Consider the following 22,193-nt stretch of genomic DNA (forward strand, 5'->3'; position numbering starts at 1 on the left):
AATAGCATTAAACAAATACAGCTGAGAATGAAGAATTGAGTTACAATGGAAGTTTCATGAATGAAATGGAAATTTCATTACAAAAGTAAATTTGCAATCACTTATTATAAACTGCTGCAGAAATAAATGTTTATCGTATTACTAATATAACTAATTAGTTAGCTCTGACAAATATAAAACTAAATGTAATTTAACTAACTGGTTCTAGATCTCTAAATTAATGCGTAGATTTTTTTAATTAAACTAAAGTGTATACGAAGCGAGGCAGTGGCGCTGTAGGTAGTGCTGTCGCCTCACGGTTTCCTCCGGGTGCTCTGGTTTCCCCCACAGTCCAAAGACAAGCGGTACAGGTAAATTGGGTAGGCTAAATTGTCCATAGTGTATGAGTGTGAATGTGTGTGTCGATGTTTCTTAGAGATAGGTTGCGGCTGGAAGGGCATCTGCTGCGTAAAAACTTGCTAAATAAGTTGGCGGTTCATTCCGCTGTGGCGACCCCGGATTAATAAAGGGACTAAGCTGACAATAAAATGAGTGAATGAATGAATGAATGAATGAATAAAGTGTATACCCAGCAGACACACAACGTCATTATATGTTAATATTCGGTTAGATTTAGGTCATCAGCGTCTAATGACAACGTTATTTTGACGTTCAATAATAGTGTGAAATGACACTGAGATTTGATAGATTTTAGGTTGTGTTGAAAAGTGACCAAAATCCAGTGTCAAGCCAACAGCGTAAGCCAACGTCATGTTGACGTCAAATACTGACGTTTATTCGTCAAGTATGACAAACAAAATCCAACGTCTGATAGATGTCATAGTGGTAATGTCCACACAACGTCAAGCTGTAACATCATCAGATGTAGATATTTTGTTGTTGTTTTTAATTACGTTGGAAAGTAACCAAATTGCAACGTCTGTTCAACACAGGACATTGACGTCAGCCTGACGTTGGGTTCTGACGCCAATCGGATTTTAATTTCCAAACACAATGCAACATCCCACAATGTTGGGGCACAATGTCAATCTGACGATATGTTGACAATCTGTGCCTGCTGGGTAACTCATACTTATAAACCATCCAGTGTTGACGCTAAGGCTGATTTTTGTTGAAGTTCACTTGAATGTAATGAGGTAGTCTGGATAAGCCTGGCAGTCGTGAAAAACTACAAACATTGTGGGATCCTGGGTGTTATCTACCACACTGTCATAGAGCTGGTCTGGAGCAACACGGACAGGGGGTTTCTTCATGCTCCCAAGACCCTGAGTATAATGACCCGTAAGCACACGAGCCACAAACATCAGCTGAGTCCCGTCTGCTGCTGGAACTGCATAGGTCGCCTGAGCAGAGTAGCTGGCGTTCACTGCAAAGTACGTCCCATGACCGTAGGCAGTGGCTGAGAAATACATAAAGATAATCACCATCAGTTTCAAATAAGCATCAGTATCAGTTGATTATTCTGCAAACTGAACCGTCAGTGGAGAATCAGTTAGCTATGTATTTAATAAAATATAAAGTAGACGTTTAATCCATGTAATAAAGGTAATGTTCAATGAGAAATTACAATTGTCAAGACTTTCTGCTGTGACAAAATCCTAGTGTTATCAGTGCAAGTGTTATCAGTGAACAAATTACAGTGTGAATGAGTAACATTAATGTAGCTGTTTACATCCACCATTTTTTTGTACATGTTGGAAGATCGCATAATTTTTTTTAACAGAAACACCAAGGTGTGCATACATTTTGAAAATGTGAATTAAAAACTCTTTACCTCATGAGAAAAATGTGTTTAAACTTTGATTGAAACACATTTACTGAATAAATGTCATTTTGTTCACGTGATTTAGTTTTTACAGGTCAAGTGAAAACAAATGGTTGTGATGGGACTAGGCATGGGATGACAGCTGGTTTCAAGGTTTACTGTTGTTGAAAACTCATTGTTTTTTACCCAGACTTTTAAAAACAAACCTATTTAAGAGCAGTAATTTAAATACCGTGACTATCAAAGGTTATCATATAATCAGAATCTTATACCGAGGCCTAGATGGGATGAATTAATGGATAAATCTGAAATCTGACATGTAGTTTAGGTCTTTCTAAAAACCCCTTAGCCAAAGTACATCATGACAGTGGTTCAGTATTATTATATTATTATTATTATTATTACCTCCAGAACTGTCTTGATTATCTGTGCTCCCAAAAAGAGTCTCACGCCTCCAAATGCGGACATGTGTTTCTGTTACGCTCGCGTCTTTTAAAGCACTGCACACTAGCCATGTCAAGTTAAAAGAACATCTACTTTTACACGCATCGCTTTTTGTCAATGTCAGTTTTAAACCAGTGGACCAATCAGAAGAACTCAGAGGCTGCTGCATTTCACAATTTTAGAAGTGAAGATGTTCAGTGTAAATGAGCCCAAGACAAGATGGCGATATTTATAAAAAACAACATTAGAATTTACATGCAAAACATAAAAAAAGGCTATTTTCTTTGCATTTGTTGATAACTTTTTATTTTAATCGACTTGAATCAAAATGTTTTATCTAAGTTTGATAAGAAGCTGTTTTTATATGCTGCACAGAAAACAGCAGTCAACATTTGAAGTGAGCCAAAAAAGTTTTTCAAAATGATCCAACACAAGAATGGGTGTTGATTAATAGTTAGATGAAAGGTTTTGATCCACTTCAAATGTTTTTCCAGTGTAGCTCCATCATTGTTATAAATAAGGTAAATCTTTATGATCTTAGTTTTATTGAACAACAGGGGCCTCATGTACACCAGGTTTCACGGCCAGAATCGATCACGTTTGGATTTACTAACGATGAACTGAACGTGGGAATGTGCGCAGCTTCACGGCAGCTTTATGGCTGGTGTACGCACATTTTTTGTGCGTGTCTGTTTTATTTACATTGGCGACTCCTAGAGGCAGTTGTGTTAAATTGCTCTCTACAAAGTGTCTGAGCCTTGCAATGGCAGCTGTATGAGACGGGTTCATCTAGCAGGTATATAAGGTTTCCATACCATACAGTTGACCAGCTAAACATTAAAGCACAATTTGCAGCGGTCGCCTGTTTTCCCAATGTAATCTGAGCTATCTACTGCACGCACATTGCTATAAAGACACTATCTGAAGATGAATTTGCATGCGTGAATCAGAAACATTTAAAATGCAAATAAAATATGATGCACAAACTTATTAATGATTCCTACTTGTCTTTCTCGTGATAAATAGTAAGCAAAATCTGATATGTAGTGGGAGAAAAAAGACGAAAGAGTTCATCAGACGCTGGTTTCGAACCGAGTTCATGCTCAAATGTGTCAAAACATGTTGACATGCGCTTTACGAGCTGCGCCACTGAGACTATTAAGAGCACTGTAACATTTTACACATATAAAACACACTATTTCTTTTTTAATGCACTCAGTGCGATGTTCAGACCCAACTGTGTTAACCGCATCAGCTAAACTCTCCCACTCTATTTTTCTCTTTTGTTGTTAATTCCGGAGAACAAACTTGCAAATAACACAGCTTTTCTCCAGTCTACCTCCGAAAGCAGCACCTCCAATTCACATTCTGTTCAAAGTTTCTCTTTTTGCTTGCTTTTGATGTTGCTTTTTCGTTGGGTTTTGCCAAAGTAGAGTCATTTGCATATTCATACGGAGGAGGAGGCAGGGAGGGGTTTTGCGCTTGTGCATGTTGCGCTCAGTTCTACGTTCATTCAATGTACAAAAGAATATGCGTGGGATTTTATACATCTGAATTATTTTCTGCGTACGCACATTTACAGCTTTGTGCGTACGCAATGTTTTAGTATGATTTCCAAGCAAGTCTTCGTACATGAGGCCACAGATGTTTAAAAATCAAGGATTTTTCCCCGTTTTGCTGTATTGAAAACATACTGAACCATTACACCATTGTCATATCGAACCAAACCATTCATTTTGTGAACACAACATTATAAACGACAAATCATTTATAACCTAAATTTTTTAAACATGCTAATTATTTGTCTTTAGAAAATAGACATAGATACATTTTACAAATACATTTTTAGAAAATAATACAAATACATAAAAATCATATTTACGCTTGAACTTTCAAAAAAACTTTGAAATTACCATTTTGCCCAGCCAAACTGCGGTCGAAGTTTGTGCTCATGATGGATGAGCAGGATGCCTGTGATGAGCCGTGATAAAGGATTTTCTCTCCTGCTCCCACTGTTTGACTATTTTTGGTCTCTAGCTCTGATTTTCGTGCCTCATATAACCGCCGAAGATTGATGTTCTGGATGCGCTCGATCTGTTGAAATGCATTTACACACAATCAATAACAAATAGTGTAGGTTATTTTTAAAGCCAACCGCACATGAGTCCACACTTGTAGGAATTTTCAGTTTATTGCCTCTTAGTAATCAACCATATTTTTTTAAAATCTGTAACTGTGTCCAAAAATCCAATTCTCTTGTGATTATAGCACAATAAAACTTTTTTTTTTTAGTTTTTTTTTAGTTTAGTTTAGTTTATTTGTTTACAGGGTCAATGCACATTAATAAACATTACTGTAAAATGTGCCAGAATTAGCCAAGAATGGCTATTTTTCATCCGTCCCATTCAACTAATTCTTGTTCTTTAAAAAAAAACAAACAAACAAAAATTAAAATATCTTGCTGACTCAAACTACAAAACTGTTTATGTCTTTCAGGATGTTTTTTTGTCATGCAATGGCCATTATAGTTGTGTCGAGTATCAAACCTTGAGCACAGTCTGTTTGACGGTCTTCTTGAAATCTGCCTTCACTGTCTGGTACTCTGTTGATTGCGGATCCAAATCAACCAATTTTAAATGCTCGTCTTGTCTCATGTTGTCCCAGTAGATGGGCAAAGAGAAATCTGAAATGAAGAATAGTGAGAGATGCGTTTAACCCTTTTAAGGACAAATTCTTTCTTGCAATTTGAAAACATGTATTAACAGCTTTTATTTCCTAACACACAAACCATTCAGTTGATAAATTGGTTTAAGTCATACTTAGCTGACCGTTACCAGTTTGTGAATATTAATGGAGATGATACTCAATTATATATTTCAACTAAACCTGATGAGATGTCTGAACTGTCTAAACTAACTGTATTAAAGATATTAAACACTGGATGACCAACAATTTTCTTCTCTTAAACTCAGACAAAACACAATTATTACTTATTGGGCCTAAATCTTGTACACAGCAGATCTCGCAACTCAATCTACAATTAGAGGGATACAAAGTTAGCTTTAGCTCTACTATAAAAGATCTGGGTGTCATATTAGACAGCAATCTAACTTTTGAAAATCATATATCCCATGTCACAAAAACTGCCTTCTTTCATCTGAGAAATATCGCTAAATTACGAGGTATGCTACCAATCTCAGATGCAGAAAAACTAGTCCATGCTTTTATGACCTCTAGGCTGGATTACTGTAATGCTCAGTTTGCTGGCTCCAGCATCCTCTATTAACAAACTTTAATTAGTACAAAATGCAGCAGCCAGAGTTCTGACCAGGTCTAGAAAATATGATCATATCACCCCAATTTTATCCTCCTTACACTGGCTGCCTGTTAAGTTTCATATTGAATTTAAAATATTACTTCTTACCTATAAAGCTTTAAATGATCTAGCTCCTGTTTATCTAACCAACCTTCTGTCTCGCTACAATCCAACTCGCTCTTTAAGATCTCAAAACTCAGGGCTTCTGGTAGTACCTAGAATAGCAAAGTCGAGTAAAGGAGGTCGAGCCTTCTCATTTATGGCTCCGAAACTCTGGAATAGCCTTCCTGATAGTGGTATGATACATGAATGTGCTCCACGCAGGTTTCTGCATCTCATGTATATACACTATGAACAGCAGCTACGCTAATTATTCTCTTTATTCTCCATTTCCACTTGGGGATTCTCATCCCGAGGTCCTCAGACTATGCAGCGCCACTGATTTATACCAAGACCAGCGACGAGATGATCTCAAGGTTTCCATAATCCTGAACCAGGCTGTATCCTGAGCAGCTCCTATGGTGGTCAAGGAGGAGCGGGCAGCATGAGACTGATTTATGTGATGCTCCGGGAACAGACAAGTCTTCTATGAGGTCCAGCATTCTTCAGCCTACGGCACCTAGACTGCAGCTTTGCACAAGATGTTTGGCCATAGGAGACATAGTCGTGCCCAACTGAGTCTGGTTTCTGTCAAGGTTTTTCAATTCTTCACTTTCGCCAATTGGTGAAGTTTTTTCCTCGCCGATGTCGCCACTGGTGCGCATGGTTCGGGATCTGTAGAGCTGTGCATTGATAGGTTTGCTCTTCAGCGTTTGGACTCTTAGTAGTGATTATTAAACCACACTGAACTAAGCTGAACTTAACTTAAACTTTGAAAACTGAACAACACTGATTCAATTCACTATGATCTTTTATGTGAAGCTGCTTTGACACAATCTACATTGTAAAAGCACTATACAAATAAAATGCTGGTTAATTTAGCTTTTCTACTAAGGAAACTGTATTGGAATTTAATCGTTCTCAGTTGTTAACAACTGAACAATGTGTTCAACTAACGGTAACAATTATGCCTGTTAACAAATGTCTCTCATTGGCTGTAGCTCGTCACTACATCTGACCACACGTGGGGTTGAGTCGGCCGACTGCTCTGGAATATTAAGCATGCTAAATGTTGGATTTCCGTCTGCGAGGTGTCAAAACTAGAAAGTTTTCAAAACTAGAATATGGCATAAAACATCTGCAAATTTAGCAGCTTTTTCATCCAATGATTCAAAGAGGTTATCGTAATTGATTAAAAGATTACGAGTGCAAAATGTACAAATTAATGAAGTGCACTGATAAACCATCATTTATAACAAGCACTACAATATACAAATAAAAATTAAAAAATACTTTTTGATTTTATGCAGATAATTATGAAAATAATCAGAATCATATATAAAGAAACCTCACCTGGAAGGTTCTCCAGGCGTTTGAGAGCTGTCACCTGTCCTGAAACACATGCTGTGGCCTCCATTTTCTTTAAATCCACAGTCCATTTCACACCTTGTGCGTCCACAATCCCATCATTTACATCAGCTCTCTCAAGTTTATGATTGGCCTCTACTGAAACCTTCTGCCAAATGCCTCGGAGTCCCAAAATGCACCACGTCACTTGAGTGAAGAGGTTATCCTGTTCCTTCTCTCTTACCTGAAGGTTTGAAAGAATTAATAGTTAGGGCTTCTTAAAATTAAAAATAAAATATTATTTGCTCATTTAAAAGGTGTTTTAAGTTACACATTAATCAAAATTATCCTAAACACTGCAGCAATAATTATAAAAACTATTATTCGTAACTTTTTTGTGACTAACTTATTTTTGCAAGTAAAACATCACAAAAACATGCTATTTCACACTGTCATTGTCTGGCAAATGCTAATTTTGTTTTACTGTTTAATTTCTCACCTGTCTGCGAAGTGCATCACGCCATATCAGTCTTGCCACTTCATTCACTCCATCTTTCAGCCCTTTTACCACCCATTCTCCAGAGCTGTTGGTTTCTAGCTTAAGGTGCAGTGAATCTACTTTAGAGCGCAGCTTGTCCAGCTCATCCTTAGTAAGATGCTCAATCTCATCAGAGTGGAATGACTGTGTTAAACACTGACTGTCGTACGCCCGCTGAAGCTCTCTACAGGCATCAGACACGTCTTTATCACGGTCACCAATCACCAGGAATGCTGCTTTGTCCTCTGTTACTGGCAAAGATGTCAACAGAGACCTGAAGTCATATGTAGTTGGTAAAGAAACTGCTCGTGATCTGGTTGATATTGCTGATCCACTGCGCCCTCTGGTGGGTACGCTGATAGGTACAAGAGGAGCAGGCGCTGAAAGAGGTACAAGTGCAACATTGTGAACTACCTTTGTGCAATCAACTTTAATAATAATACACTAAATGAAAAGCTCATCATTCACTGTCATAATCATCTTTTTCCATACACATCAGAGCTCCTATGTTGCTAGATTTACACTGTCCTAAAAACACAAAACATGGAGCTGCGACATGTGTAAAATGTTTTATCCTTGACAGCGATGTGCAATTACTATTTTAAAAACGGTTTCTATTCTATTTTGCGTTTCTATATGTCGCGTCTTTAAAAATAAATAAATAAAAAATACAGGATTGTAATGCAATAAATCTGCACAGAACTCAAAACATTTTCTTGAAATTTAATAGAAAAACATAGTCATAGCCTTTACTTCGCTATTCTTTTACATTGGCTTTTCTATTTTAAACTACTTCGAAATGATTAAATAAACAAGTCTTTTCTAAAGTGATATTACCAAGAAATTACCAATACCAAGAAATTATAAATGTTTTGGTTACGTACATAACCCTCATGCCCCTCAGTTGATCACTGAGTTTACGTCGAGTGGATCGACTAAGGGATCACTCTGATTTGTATAAAAATGGGCTAAGTGACCCTTCGCTAAGCCCTGCCCTCCTTAGTTCCCCTTCGATTGAGAAACTCCAGTACTATAAGTGGATTTGATGTTTTAAATCCACGTATAGGAGATTCGGTTCAGAAGCTACTTGTCTGAAAGAGTATTGAACGGGCCAATGAAAGCAATTAATTGGCAGCGTAAGCTTGCGCAGGTGTGCTGCATCGCCAATTAACTGAGCATATAAGCACACCTGGTGCCAGCAAACGCTATCCTTTTCACTTCAGAAACTTTTCTGATCGAGCTTCATGAGGGTTCCTCTTGCTGTCTACAGCCACAGAGCGAACGAGTGTCTCCCGGTCCAGAGCGAGTCCACGCAGCGGCAGACGGTCGAGCTGGGTTTTCTCCTTTGCCTGGCGTCCCTTTGGGTCCGGTCCTCCAGAGTGGTGCGTATTGTTGCAGTTTCCTAAAAAAGCAACACAGTCGTGCAGCACGTCCTTTTCAGGATGGCGCTCTGACTGTGCGTTTCTGGTTGCGGGGGTTTCCTGGTTCCGGATGATGGGCACGATCACTGCATTACATGTTTCGGGGTCCAGCATGTTAATGTGGTGCTACGGACCGCGAAGCGTCCCTGAGACAGGCCATCCGGAGAGGAGGAAACTTGCTCTTTCCCCGCTGGAGGGCGGGGCCCATATTCCAACGGTACTTTTCAGTGCCACCAAAGTTTTGAACAAAGAGCATTTTTCCCCTTCCCCGGATGTCACAGCTCAAGCCCTGCCAGTCTGAGACACGCTGCCTCTCAGCTCGCAGAGTGTGCATACTCTGCCAGAGGCTCACGCCGGTCTCCCTTCTCCCAGCCCCCAAGCCCCCCTTCGGAGTCAGGGTGCGGAACCAGAGCGAATCGCTCTCCTCCAGCTCTTCTGTGGGACCTTCGCGCTCCACGGATCAGCACACCCACTCCGCGCTGCCCCTCCGCGGGTACGTCAACGATTGCTGCGATGACTTCATTAGCGAGGGCTCTGCCTGCCTGGTTAGCGCGGGCCAGCCTCTCGCGGTGGCTCATACGCACGATCAGACTCGGCTCTGAACTACAGTTCTCCAAACGGCCTCCCAAGTTCACGGGCGTGTATTTTACCAGGGTCAATCCCCTGTCCGCCCCTGTCTTGGGAGAGAAGATTGCTGCCCTCCTGGCGAAGGGTGCAATCGAGCCGGTACCTCCAGCCGAGGTGGAGAGCAGGTTTTACAGCCCGTACGTGATCGTACCCAAAAAGAGCGGTGGGTCACGGCCAATCCTAGATCTGCGCGTTTTAAACCGCTGCCTTCACAAGCTGTCGTTCAGAATGCTTACGCAGAGGCGCATCCTCCGATGCGTCCGCCCTCAGGATTGGTTTGCAGCCATAGACCTGAAGGACGCGTATTTTCATGTCTCCATTCTTCCACGCCACCGTCAGTTTCTGCGGTTTGCGTTCGAAGGTCGAGCATGGCAGTACAAGGTCCTCCCCTTCGGGCTCTCTCTGTCTCTGCGGGTCTTCACCAAACTCGCGGACGGTGCCCTAGCGCCCCTTCGGCTCGCAGGCATCCGCGTACTCAATTATCTCGATGACTGGCTGATTTTAGCCCACTCTCGGGAGCAATTGACTGCGCACAGAGACGAGGTGCTCCGGCATCTTCGCCTATTGGGGTTGCAGGTCAACTGGGAAAAGAGCAAACTCGCCCCGGTGCAGAGGATCTCTTTTCTCGGGATGGAGCTGGACTCGGTCACCATGGTAGCGCGCCTCTCCGGAGAGCGCGCTTGCCTGCTGCTGAACTGTTTGAGGGAGCTCGACAGCAAAGTTGTGGTCTCACTGAAATATTTTCAGAGGCTCCTGGGGCATATGGCTTCCGCTGCGGCTGTCACGCCGCTCGGACTGCTCCATATGAGACCACTTCAGCACTGGCTTCAAGATCGAGTTCCAAGACGTGCATGGCATGCGGGCGCACACTGAGTCTCTGTTACTGCGCTGTGTCGCCGCACCCTCAGCCCCTGGAACGACTCCTCGTTCCTGCAGGCCGGTGTGCCTCTGGGACAGGCGTTCAGTCATGTTGTTGTCTCAACAGATGCTTCCAGTACAGGCTGGGGAGCCGTGTGTCGCGGGCATGCAGCTGTGGGTAGGTGCCCAGCTGCATTGGCATATCAATCGCCTAGAGCTGTTGGCAGTGTTCCTTGCTCTCCGCCGCTTTTCTCCGGTGCTGGAGCAGCAACACGTGCTGGTCAGGACGGACAGTATGGCAGTGGCAGCGTATATCAACCGCATGGGGGGTATGCACTCTCGCCGCATGTCTCAGCTCGCCCGCCGTCTACTCCTCTGGAGTCACCCGCGGCTGAAGTCGATGCGCGCCATTCACATCCCAGGTATGCTCAACCGTGCAGCCGATGTGCTCTCACGGCAGCAGATTTACTCTAGAGAATGGAGACTCCACCCCGAGTCTGTCCAGCTGATATGAGCGTGATTCGGGGAGGCCCAGATCAATCTGTTTGCTTCCCCCGAGAACGCTCATTGCCAGTTGTTTTATTTCCTGACCGAGGGCACTCTCGGCATGGATGCACTGGGCCACAGCTGGCCTCGGGGCATACGAGCCTCGTATGCATTTCCCCCAGTGAGCCTGATCGCGCAGTTACTGTGCAAGGTCAGGGAGGATGAGGAGCAGGTTCTGTTAGTTCTCACCAGCCTGCGATTTGATCCCTTCGAGCCACTCGATTCAGTATCCTTAAGATTTCTGTCCCTGAAGACAGCTCTGCTGGTCGCGTTGGCCTCCATTAAGAGGGTCGGGGACCTGGAGGCATTTTCGGTCAGTGACTCGTGCCTGGAATTCGGGCCGGATTATGTGCCCAAAGATCCTAACACTCCCTTTAGAGATCAGGTAGTAACCCTGCAAGCGCTGCCCCCGGAGAAGGCAGACCCAGCCCTGTCCTTACTTTGTCTAGTTCGCGCTCTGCGCATTTATGTGGACCGTACTCAGAACTTTAGATCTTCTGAGCAGCTCTTTGTCTGTTATGGCAGACGGCAGCAGGGAAGTGCCGTGTCCAAACAAAGATTATCCCACTGGATTGTGGAGGCCATTTCATGTGCTTATTTGAGCAGAGGTCAGCCGCGTCCCCCGGGAGTGCGTGCGCACTCCACTCGGAGCGTTGCATCCTCTTGGGCGTGTGCACGCTGCGGGCTGGGCGACACCCAACACATTTGCAAGGTTTTACAATCTGCGAGTGGAGCTACTGAGTGCATCTAAGTTATCGAAAAATGCAGATGTTTTTTTTTTCTCTCATTCGCCGTGCTGTATCAAACATTGCATAAAAATTACATGCTCATCAATTCCTCGTATCAAATATCTCGTTTGTCACGAGGGGCATGAATGAAATCTTCCTAAATGAAAGAGCAAAACTGCAGTTAAAGTCCACCATTTAATAATTTGGCAAATAATTTGATTACTGATGCCCTTGTAAACACAGTCACTGTATTTCTCCTCTGCGTCTGTGTGTTTGTTTTGCCTCTGTGAAAATCAGCGTGTGCCCAACTTCTAGGTGGTGTCCCAGACAGTGTCCCCAAATGGGCCAGCCTACAATATGAGGGTGTCAAGAAAGCAAGCTTTGTTGACATCACTCTTATTCGCCAGTTTTAGCTGTGCTTTGGGAAGGCATGGGTGGCTGCTTTAGTGGTAATCACAGCAAAGTCAGTCACCGACCTGAAGTCGTGAATGACCCCTGGGAAAGGACCACCCACATGCAGATCAGACATCAATTGGTAGTGCTAATACGTTGCCATCACAATGCAGCAATGTAGGCTATGGCTGGCCGCAAATGATGCAGAAATCCTACATGCTTAAAATGGGAGACAGGGATCATCTTTCTTATCTGGACAAAGATTGACTGCTACCATCATTTTCCAGCTGATTTACTCCAGACAGGCCAGCATTAGTACACTCTCTGAAGAGATGCACTCTTTTTTGATTTACTGCAATTGCCTTCTCAAGCTGGGGAATAGCCATGTACCCCCTTGCCGCATCATTGTCAAGTGTGGTGATGATGGAGGTGCTAACTAACCAGGCCGAGAAGGGAGCCTTTCAAGCCAGCATAAGGAAAACTCGCCCTCCGATGCTGTGATGGACATGGAGGTTTTAGCTGGTCAACTAGGCTGGTTTTAGAGGGGTTTTGGCCACTTCCAGGCTGGTTTCCAGCCATTTCCAGCCTGGTCTTAGCTGGTTAGGCTGGGAGATGACCAGCTAAAACCAGCTTGACCAGCCTAGCAGGCTGGGAACCCAGCCAAAACCAGCTATGTCCAGCTTAAACCAGGCTGGTCAAGCTGGTTTTAGCTGGATTTAGCTGGTCATTTTCCAGCCTGACCAGCTAAGACCAGGCTGGAAATGGCTGGAAACCAGCCTGGAAGTGGCCAAAACCCCTCTAAAACCAGCCTGGTCGACCAGCTAAAACCAGCCAACTAGCCTAGGCTGGTTTAAGCTGGATTTTACTAGCAGGGTATTGTTTAATGACAGGAAACCACCGCATCCCAAAATGCATGGTGGACCTGAACAGGACCCAGGCCAGCATTGCTGAATGCTCTAGATTGAAGTCTATTGAGCTCCTCTGAAAGGCAGCCTTTTATACCCCTAATTTAAGAATGGCCACACCTGTGAGAGCTTCACTCGCCAATTTCATATGCATTCCATTGGCCCATTTTTCTACAAAAAGTAACTGGTAATTCTAAGTGAATTACCTAGCGATAAACTTTTAGTGATCTGTCACGTTATGCAGATCAAAACAGGAAAAAAAAAAAACGGAAGTAGAATCCAAGTGCAGTTTAATATAGTATTGTGCAGAGAAAGTGACAAAAATGCAAAAATCCAAAGTGCAAAGTAACAAACAAAACAAACAAACAAACCAGGAACTCAAACAGATCAAACTCGAACTAGACTTTAACAAGATACAAGGATACAGACTGTGTTGGGATAAATTGCAGACCGTCTGTGAGTTTCCTCAGTAAGCTGGAGCTCCAGGAAGACAACAAAAACTGAGATGTGAATTCAACAGTTTATTGCTCTCTTCTGAAGAAGACTGGGGTATTCCCAGCTTTTATACATCATACTCAAGGGTACATGGGCTATGAATACGTGCAAATATTAAGCTCAGTTAAGCAGAACAATTTTATCCAGTGCCCAAGAATGTCAAGGCGCAACATCAAGGCGCCTGCCTTGTACAGGGACAACTTAAGATAAGACAGTTACAAAAACAGAATATTTGGAGAGTGACTACATGGATATTTCTTTCAGACTGGAATCAGGAACAAATATACCGATAAAGACGACAACGACCAACTGACAGAGGATGAATGACTGAATATATAGTCCAGGTAATCAACGGAGAACGGAGACAGCTGTGGTTGTAAATCAGTGTAGATGACAGACCGGGTGTGTGCGCGAAAGAATGTATGGAAATGTAGTTCTAAAGCCACTGTAGTTCGCTGGGGGTTGCTGGCGAACTACAGTGGCATCTGGTGGACAAACACAGTCATGACAGTGATCAACCAAAGGGAAACCAGCCAACACCAGTTAAAAAAAACTTTGTGTTTAATGTGACAATAAATGTGTATAAAAACTACATATTTATTTTGCAGACAACTGCAGTATTCTATAATATGAAACACTGTTTTCCATAAAATAACTGTATTTGTCATTTTCAAATTCAAAGGGCAGAAATATTAAATAAATAAAAACCAGGGGCCTCATGTATCAACGCTGCGTACGCACAAAAACTTTGCGTACGCCAGGTTTCACGCTCAGAATCGCTCACGTTTGGATTTACTAACAATGAACTGAACGTGGGAATGTGCGCAGCTCCATGCCAGCTTTATGGCAGGCGTACGCACATTTTTTGTGCGTGTCTGTTTTATTTCCATTGGCAACTCCTAGAGGCAGTTTTTTAAAATTCCACTCTACAAAGTGTCTGAGCCTTGCAATGGCAGCTGTATGAGACGGGTTCATCTAGCAGGTATATAAGGTTTCCATACCATACAGTTGACCAGCTAAACATTAAAGCGCAATTTGCAGCGGTCGCCTGTTTTCCCAATGTAATCTGAGCTATCTACTGCACGCACATTGCTATAAAGACACTATCTGAAGATGAATTTGCATGCGTGAATCAGAAACATTTCCATTCAATAAAAGTGCAAATAAAATATGATGCACAAACTTATTGATGATTCCTACTTGTCTTTCTCGTGATAAATAGTGGGCAAAATCTGATTTGTAGCGGGGGAAAAAAGAAGAAAGAGTTCATCAGACGCTGGATTCGAACCGAGTTCATGCTCGAACATGTCAAAACATGTTGACATGCGCTTTACATCTGCGCCACTGAGACTATTAAGAGCACTGTAACATTTTACACATATAAAACACACTATTTCTTTTTTTAATGCACTCAGTGCGATGTTCAGACCCAACTGTGTTAACCGCATCAGCTAAACTCTCCCACTCTATTTTTTTCTTTTGTTGTTAATTCCGGAGAACAAACTTGCAAATAACACCGCTTTCCTCCGGTCTACCTCCGAAAGCAACACCTCCAATTCACATTCTGTTCAAAGTTTCTCTTCTTGCTTGCTTTTGCCATTGCTTTTTCGTTGGGTTTTGCCATTAGCATAGTCATTAGCATATTCATACGGGGGAGGAGGCAGGGAGGGGTTTTGCGCTCGTGCATGTTGCGCTCAGTTTCACGTTCATTCGGATGTACAAAAGAATATGCGTGAGATTTGGCGTAAGCAGTGTTTCATACATCTGAATTTTTTTCTGCGTACGCACATTTACAGCTTTGTGCGTACACAATGTTTTAGTAAGATTTCCACGCAAGTCTTCGTACATGAGGCCCCAGGTGTGTGTGGATTTTTGTTCATTTGACAGTTATGATCCATTACTATTTGAAAGATTCAATGACCAAGACACAATGAGTAGCTCTCTGTCACTTTCAGTTTTTAAAAAGTAGCTTGCATATGTTCCAAGGTTGGAGACCTCTGATATAGACAATATTGTATGTTCAACTATATTACGTGCAATTTAAAATTTAAAGTAAGTGTGTTAAATAAATAAGTGTACTTATGTGTATAAAAAAGTTGTATGTTTTTCAGTTTTGTCCACAAAGTACAAGGTTTTTTTTTTAATAAATTTGCTTGCCACCTCTGCTTGTTAACCTCACCTGTCAACTGGGCATTCCCTCCAAAGACTTGCTGTGCCACTGCTTTGAATGCCAAGAAAACATTTATCTTCAGCAGAATGATGCGAATATTTCGGAGATATTGAAGATTCGCTCCTTGAACACCCTCCTTCACTCCCTCTAGAATGGAATTGGCCACCACATTTGGATCCAAACCTCCTTGTCCTGTAAAGCACACAAACATTACATTGACATTATATATATATATATATATATATATATATATATATATATATATATATATATATATATATATATATATATATATATATATATATATTCTGTAATGTTGTACAATGAAAGTTAATTTTCTTTCCATTTCAGCTGCTCAGTGTTTTCCGACTGTCTCTGTAGCTTTAAAGGGGAAATGAAGTACTCAGTCAAGTTCACTTCATGCATTGCAACTTCATGCATTGGGTTAAATTAGGCTTTACAGTCTCCTTTACTTCCATTGTTTCTGTTCAGCGCTGGAAACTCAACCAACACCGTGATATCAGAAACAGGGACATTCCAAGATGACTGCGCCCTAGGTCTAAAATCAATAGTAAAACACAACGATTTCTGCTTAATGGTTATATTGATCGAGTTTGTTTAATATATTTTCATTAAAGTGGAATCCAATGCACAAAATAAGGTGAACTTGACTAAGTACTTCATTTCCCCCTTAAAAACAAAACATTAATCTCATAACACAAGATCCCAATGCAGCAACAAAAGATCACAATGTTTGTGTTTGAAATGCAGTTGCGTTAACTATCATACACCCGGGGCAATAAAGCAAGACATGTTTGCCTCGACGTGTTGCTATTTTTAGACCAACGCAATCTTAATTTTCCCGTTTCCCGCCACATTATTTAAATAGCAAATCCATTTGCAGCACTTTCTTTATGGATTCATGGGGGTATTGGTATAGAAAGGAGGTGTGTTACGGCGCATTGTTGGAGCGTTGCTATTTTGAGCAACTGAAAAAGACAGCGCTGGACTTTAGACTTGCTTTCAGCTGGTCTATTGAACAGAGTGTGTTAGTTACCTTGCTTACACATTGCTGAAAACATGCAGGATGTAGGGCAATACACTAATATCTTTACAAATTAAACAATTAAAGAATTTAAATATTACAAAAATGATTATTTTCTACATAAATATAAAAACCACTGCCTCCATGCCCTCATCTCTGGGCTTTATTTTTTTCAGTTTATTTATTACAATTTGCTTTTGTATAATGGTATTATTATCATTAGTATTATTTATTATATGCATATTTATATTTGTTTTATTAAAAACAAGTTTAGATTTGTCCACTTGTCAGGTTTTAGACCATTTGGGGCAGCATGTGTATTTTCGAAATAACTCAGTTGTTTGACCACTCTTCATTATTACTGTTCATTTATTCCTTTGCTGAAAATTAGAACAAAATTTTGAAATAGTTTTAAAACAAATCTTTGCTCTTAACAAACAAAATTAATAATGCAGGCTAATGAATGTCTGTGTACAACACGTTTCCTTATTCATGAAAGAGAGAAAGTGAAAGTGAAAGTGAAGGCAGATTGGAGAAGGCTCATTCTCACGCTGCAGATGCTCTGTTTAACTGTTCTCTCTCTAGTGAATTGTTCAGTTTTTTTCCCACTTACAAAGTCCACCATGTAAATAGTGAATGCACCATGGTGTGATGCAGCTGACTCTTAAAGGGAATGGGAGATGAGACTCTGATTGCTTTTCTTAAAATAGCAAAAGTGGATTCGGATGTGCCCTTAATGCTTTTGAGCTCTGCGTTTTAGACTTTGCGCCTAGATAGTTAAAATAGAGCCCCATGTTTGCTTTCTGAAATCTTGTTGAGTTGTAATCTCAATGTCGCTGCACTGTGCGATAAATGCATGCTTTTTGAAATGTTATTGTGTTGTACACTACTGAACGACAATACGTATCTTGTGAGATACCAAATGTTCTTGAGATAAAAAATTATAAAGATCTACAGTTATTTCATGTTGTGTATATTTTTACAGCAAAACGTAAGTGTATCAGTTTGAGTACTGACTGAGCAGGATAATTACAGCCACAGAGAATTTTTTTTAACAGGTACAGTCTAGTGACTGCATTTGAAAACAGCATAACAACAGGCAAAACATGTCAAACAACATAATAAATAGCACAGTACAGAAAAAATACATGTTATACACAGGCAATGAAAATTAAACAAACATAAAAATGACAAACAAAAATTCCCTGATATTCCACAACATCAAAGAACATTTTATGACCTGTAAGAACCCAATGTTAATGAAGCCAGGAGTACTGACCAGCACAGATGGCAGGAATGGCCACAGACTGGTAACGGCTGCGCTCACACTGAACCACTATTTCTTTTGCTAAGGTCTTGATGACGCTGGGGCTTCTCTCTCCACAAACATGCATGATGGTCTTACAAGGGAAGCTTCCTGCTGAGGTTGTAAAGATCTGCCCACTTGCGGTCTGAGCTGAAATATAAAGACATAGGATTAAAAAAATTGGATGCATAGAATTTCTGCCTTTTAAGTGTAAGTATTAGCAATGTTAATTTAGCATATGCCTTTTTTTAAAGATAATATTACATTGTTACACACCACACACGTGCACTGTGGGATACTAGTGTGCAAAATATAAACTGCAGCAGCTGTACCAATGCTGCATTTTTTTTTTTTTGCTACATTATTTAGCACTGCTTTGATTCTTGGTTAAATCACACTGCACTGTTTAAAAAATATATTCAAAGAACCTATGAACATAAACATGAACACAAAACAGAAATTGAATATAAATTGTTCATTCATTTATTTTATTTTCTTTCAGAAGATGCCCTTCCAGCTGTAACCCAACACTGGGAAACACCTATACACTCATTCACAAATCGGCCAATTTAGCTAATTCAATTCCCCTATAGCACGTGTTTTTGGACTGTGCGGGAAACCGAAGCACCCGGAGGAAACCCACGTGGACATGGGGGAACTTGCAAACTCGATAGAAATGCCAACTGACCCCGCCGTGGCTTGAACTAACAATCTTCTTGCTGTGAGGTGATCGTGCCACCCACTGCGCCACCGTGATGCCCAATATAAATTCTATTATATTTTTTTCTAATGAATGCACACATTTCTGCTTTATTTAAAAAACTGCAACACAGCAAGAACAGATAAATTTACTGATCCTATAAAACTCTGACAAAAATACAACTGTCAATACCATGTACGCAAAGTTCGGACTTGCGGCTTTGGAAGTTCAGACTTGGAAGAATGAACACCCGAGGACATGAAGACACAAGTCGGCTACTTCTTTAAACGACAGTGCACTATATAACGTCACTTACCTTACCATGAATTCATCGGTTTTACTGTACATTAACAATAAAATGATTTAATTATATAAAGCACGGCCTTATATTTAATATTACGTTATTATTATGAATCAATATATTTGATAAAATTTTTTTTAAACATAAATCACTACAAATGTGAAGTAAAATGGTTTATTATGCACACTTAAGTCTCAGATTATCGGACGTAATAAACTACAATGCACAATATCGAGGATAAAGTACAAGACCTAAACAATAAGAGACAATAGGAGATAAGGATAATGTTAAGCAATTTGGTAAACAAAGACAAACAGCATAATTGTAGCATAATTAAAAACAATTATGAAATGTAACAAAATGACACTGGCAAAATAATACACTTAAGAAAGAATTATACATTTAAATGACCAAAAACTGTCCGTTAGATATTCACAAGATGTAGTAAATTTCATGTTTTAACTACAACAGACAGATGCAATCTAGCAGTACATCTGAGATGGACTGGTTAATGCAAAGCTGCTCTTAGTGAGGGAGGTGTTCACGAAGCTCCCGCTGACAGTCTGGGTCTCAGAGTTCACATAATCTGAAGCACATCGTCAAAGATGCGCTATGTAAATAAACTGTTGAATCGAGTTTAAAACAACTACATTCTTGCCTGAAAAACTCTTGAATCATTATTTTGTAACACAACAGAGGAGACTTTTTAAAGCCATGCAGGTTTTCTCCTCTGCCATTAGCTTTCACTGGTTACGCTGCAATGCATTCTGCACTTTGCAAGTTCGCACAAGTCACCTCTCGATGCATCCTTGACAAAAGGGGCGGAGCAAGAACACACCCTGGAATTTTATCTGTACTTGGCAAGATGCAAACTTTGTATTAAAACAGTACTTCGGCGATGACGTTTTACGGGGACATAAGAATGCAAATACAGTCAAGAACGCATTTTGAGAAAAAGCCAATGTATATGTACACAGAAAGGCACATTATACTGCACTCAAAGATACAGTATTTAAAAATGCTTATTATACATGTAATAAATAATAAGCTCATTTTCTATAAGATATGATGGTTTATTTATTTTCTTACCTCCTGTCAGCTGACCCTGAACATGAGGTCCAGCTTTAGTGAGGATGTCCTTACACACTCCTGTGAAAGATTAAGTAAAAAAAAAAAATCTCGGTTACGTACTGCATACAAAAAACTTGTTCTCAGAAAGTGGGAACAGAGACTTGATGTCAGAGATAGATGAATGGGGATTTGCTTACAAGTCTAATCACTCTGAATTGTCTATGAAATTGAAAAGTGCAATCTGTGCAGCCAAACCTCCAATTAGAAGTTTATAAGTCACACCGGAGTGGGACTCTTTTTCAGCCCTGGAGTTTCAAGCCTCAGACCGGCCCACCTCAGTTCACCACTGACTATATTAAAATAAGGTCTTTTCCAATTCAGTTTCTAATTACACTATAACGTCTTTTTTTGAGAAAACAGCTGTTTTAGAACTTCAAATGTTCAACAACCCTAACAGTATTATATGTCTTAAAAAAAAAAAAAAAAAATGTTACACAGACGAGGACCGAACCCGGGGTGGCGGCGTCATAATTTAACATGCTAACCACTGAACCACAACAGCTGTACAATGAGGGGTGACTTATCTAGTTATATCACCATTAACCTGCAGGCTGCATCTTGCTCATGAAGCTAATAGAGAGAATAGATAAAAAAGAGCAGAGCTGCGGTAAAATAATGAATAAGAAGGCTGTGGTCAAGTAAATAAATAAATAATTTTTTAAAAGTGTGACTGCTGAAAGCAACAGTTTCTAGAGCTTGGGACACCGGCCCTCGCGGCCAAAAAACAGACCGGCCCACCGGAAATTCTCCCGGTCCTCCCGATTAGCCAATCCGGGCCTGCCTATGAGATGGCACATTAGGCTTATCACTGAGAAACCAATCATTCTGTTTGTGATTCAGCTTCTGAGTTTGATGTGCGGCATCAGGATGAGCAGAGATGGCAGCAATGTAAATTTTACATCATTTGCTCGCCTTTAAGAGGACACTAAGGTAGTCATCACAGTAGCTTGAGTGATGTCGTTAACTAGAGTTAGGTCACCAAAGTCATGAAGAGGTTCCAAAGATTTGGATGCAGGTGCCACCCTAGTAGCAAAGAATTCTGGCCCAGATTTGGCATAAAGCTGGCACAGTAGGCATTCATCCGGCAGTGGCATACAGCATGTGGGCCAAACATGGCCCAGGTTTGGCAGAGGTGGCACCGCCTTTAAGGTGGCACACAAGATTTGGGCCAGATGAAAAACGTAGTATCTGGCCCAGATTTAAAAATGTGATAAGTGGGCCATGTGAGTTTGGCCAGTCTTGACCCACATTTAAAATACACTAAAATCATTTTTGAGTAAAGAAAAAAAATTCTACCAATCAGGTCACTTTGAGAAAAAGCGTGCCCATAGTGTGCCTAAAGCGCATCACTTCATGGGTTTATCAATTTCATTGCAATCGTGACACACCAACCTATCTGGCCCAGTTCAGGCCCAGTTATGAGTTATTAACTTGGCTGAGACTTGGCCCAGATATGGTCCGTGTTTGGCCCTTGTCTGGAAGCCAGATTTGGTCCAGTCATGTACCGTAATTCACTGCGGCATGTGGGCCAAGCAAAACCTGATTGTGTGGGCCAGAGCTGGGCCAGAGAAATTTTGCTATGTGGGCAGATGGTGCCACGTCTCTGAGAAAAAATGTCTTTATGTGAGTATAAGGTTGGCAAACCAGACCAAATGAGCCAGTGTGTCACAACAAATAAGACCTGGTCCTCATCCTCCCTGAAAGACAGAGACTGTGTCAGAAGGCCCACTGGAAAAACACATACTTGTGCAGACCCTGGGGCCAGCTGTGAGCCAGTGCATCCTTAGTGAGAGAATCCTCTGTCAGGGGATAACACAAATGGCAATAATGCAGAAATATTTTTTCATCTACAATAGTTATCAGGCTAAGTACATAAACATAACCTGGAGTTAAAATAAAGTTTATATAATTGCTTGATTCCTAACATTTATATTGTGCATTTCTGGACACTCAAAGTTGTTTACACATATCTGGGCAGAATCTCCTCATCCACCAGTCTGCAGCATCCACCTGGATTCACCTGGCAACCATTTTGCGCCAGACTGCATACTACATACC

At 41.0% G+C, this 22,193-nt stretch overlaps 1 protein-coding gene across 1 annotated transcript in view; it reads right to left on the reverse strand.

The window, feature by feature from the left end:
* Window positions 1-887: 887 nt before the first annotated feature.
* Window positions 888-22,193, reverse strand: part of parp14rs2.1 (poly(ADP-ribose) polymerase family member 14-related sequence 2.1) — a 32,814-nt gene continuing 11,508 nt past the window's right edge. Inside the window, exons 8-15 of the mRNA XM_017356962.4 lie at window positions 20,094-20,153; window positions 17,977-18,153; window positions 15,662-15,844; window positions 7,471-7,889; window positions 6,978-7,215; window positions 4,756-4,892; window positions 4,123-4,303; window positions 888-1,399 (exon numbers count right to left, since the gene is read on the reverse strand). Of these exons, the coding sequence (XP_017212451.2) occupies window positions 1,119-1,399; window positions 4,123-4,303; window positions 4,756-4,892; window positions 6,978-7,215; window positions 7,471-7,889; window positions 15,662-15,844; window positions 17,977-18,153; window positions 20,094-20,153 (1,676 nt within the window). The 3' untranslated portion in view covers window positions 888-1,118. The remainder of the gene's footprint in view (window positions 1,400-4,122; window positions 4,304-4,755; window positions 4,893-6,977; window positions 7,216-7,470; window positions 7,890-15,661; window positions 15,845-17,976; window positions 18,154-20,093; window positions 20,154-22,193) is intronic.

The sequence above is a fragment of the Danio rerio genome, chromosome 7 (assembly GCF_049306965.1).
Source record: "Danio rerio strain Tuebingen ecotype United States chromosome 7, GRCz12tu, whole genome shotgun sequence".
Taxonomy (NCBI): domain Eukaryota; kingdom Metazoa; phylum Chordata; class Actinopteri; order Cypriniformes; family Danionidae; genus Danio; species Danio rerio.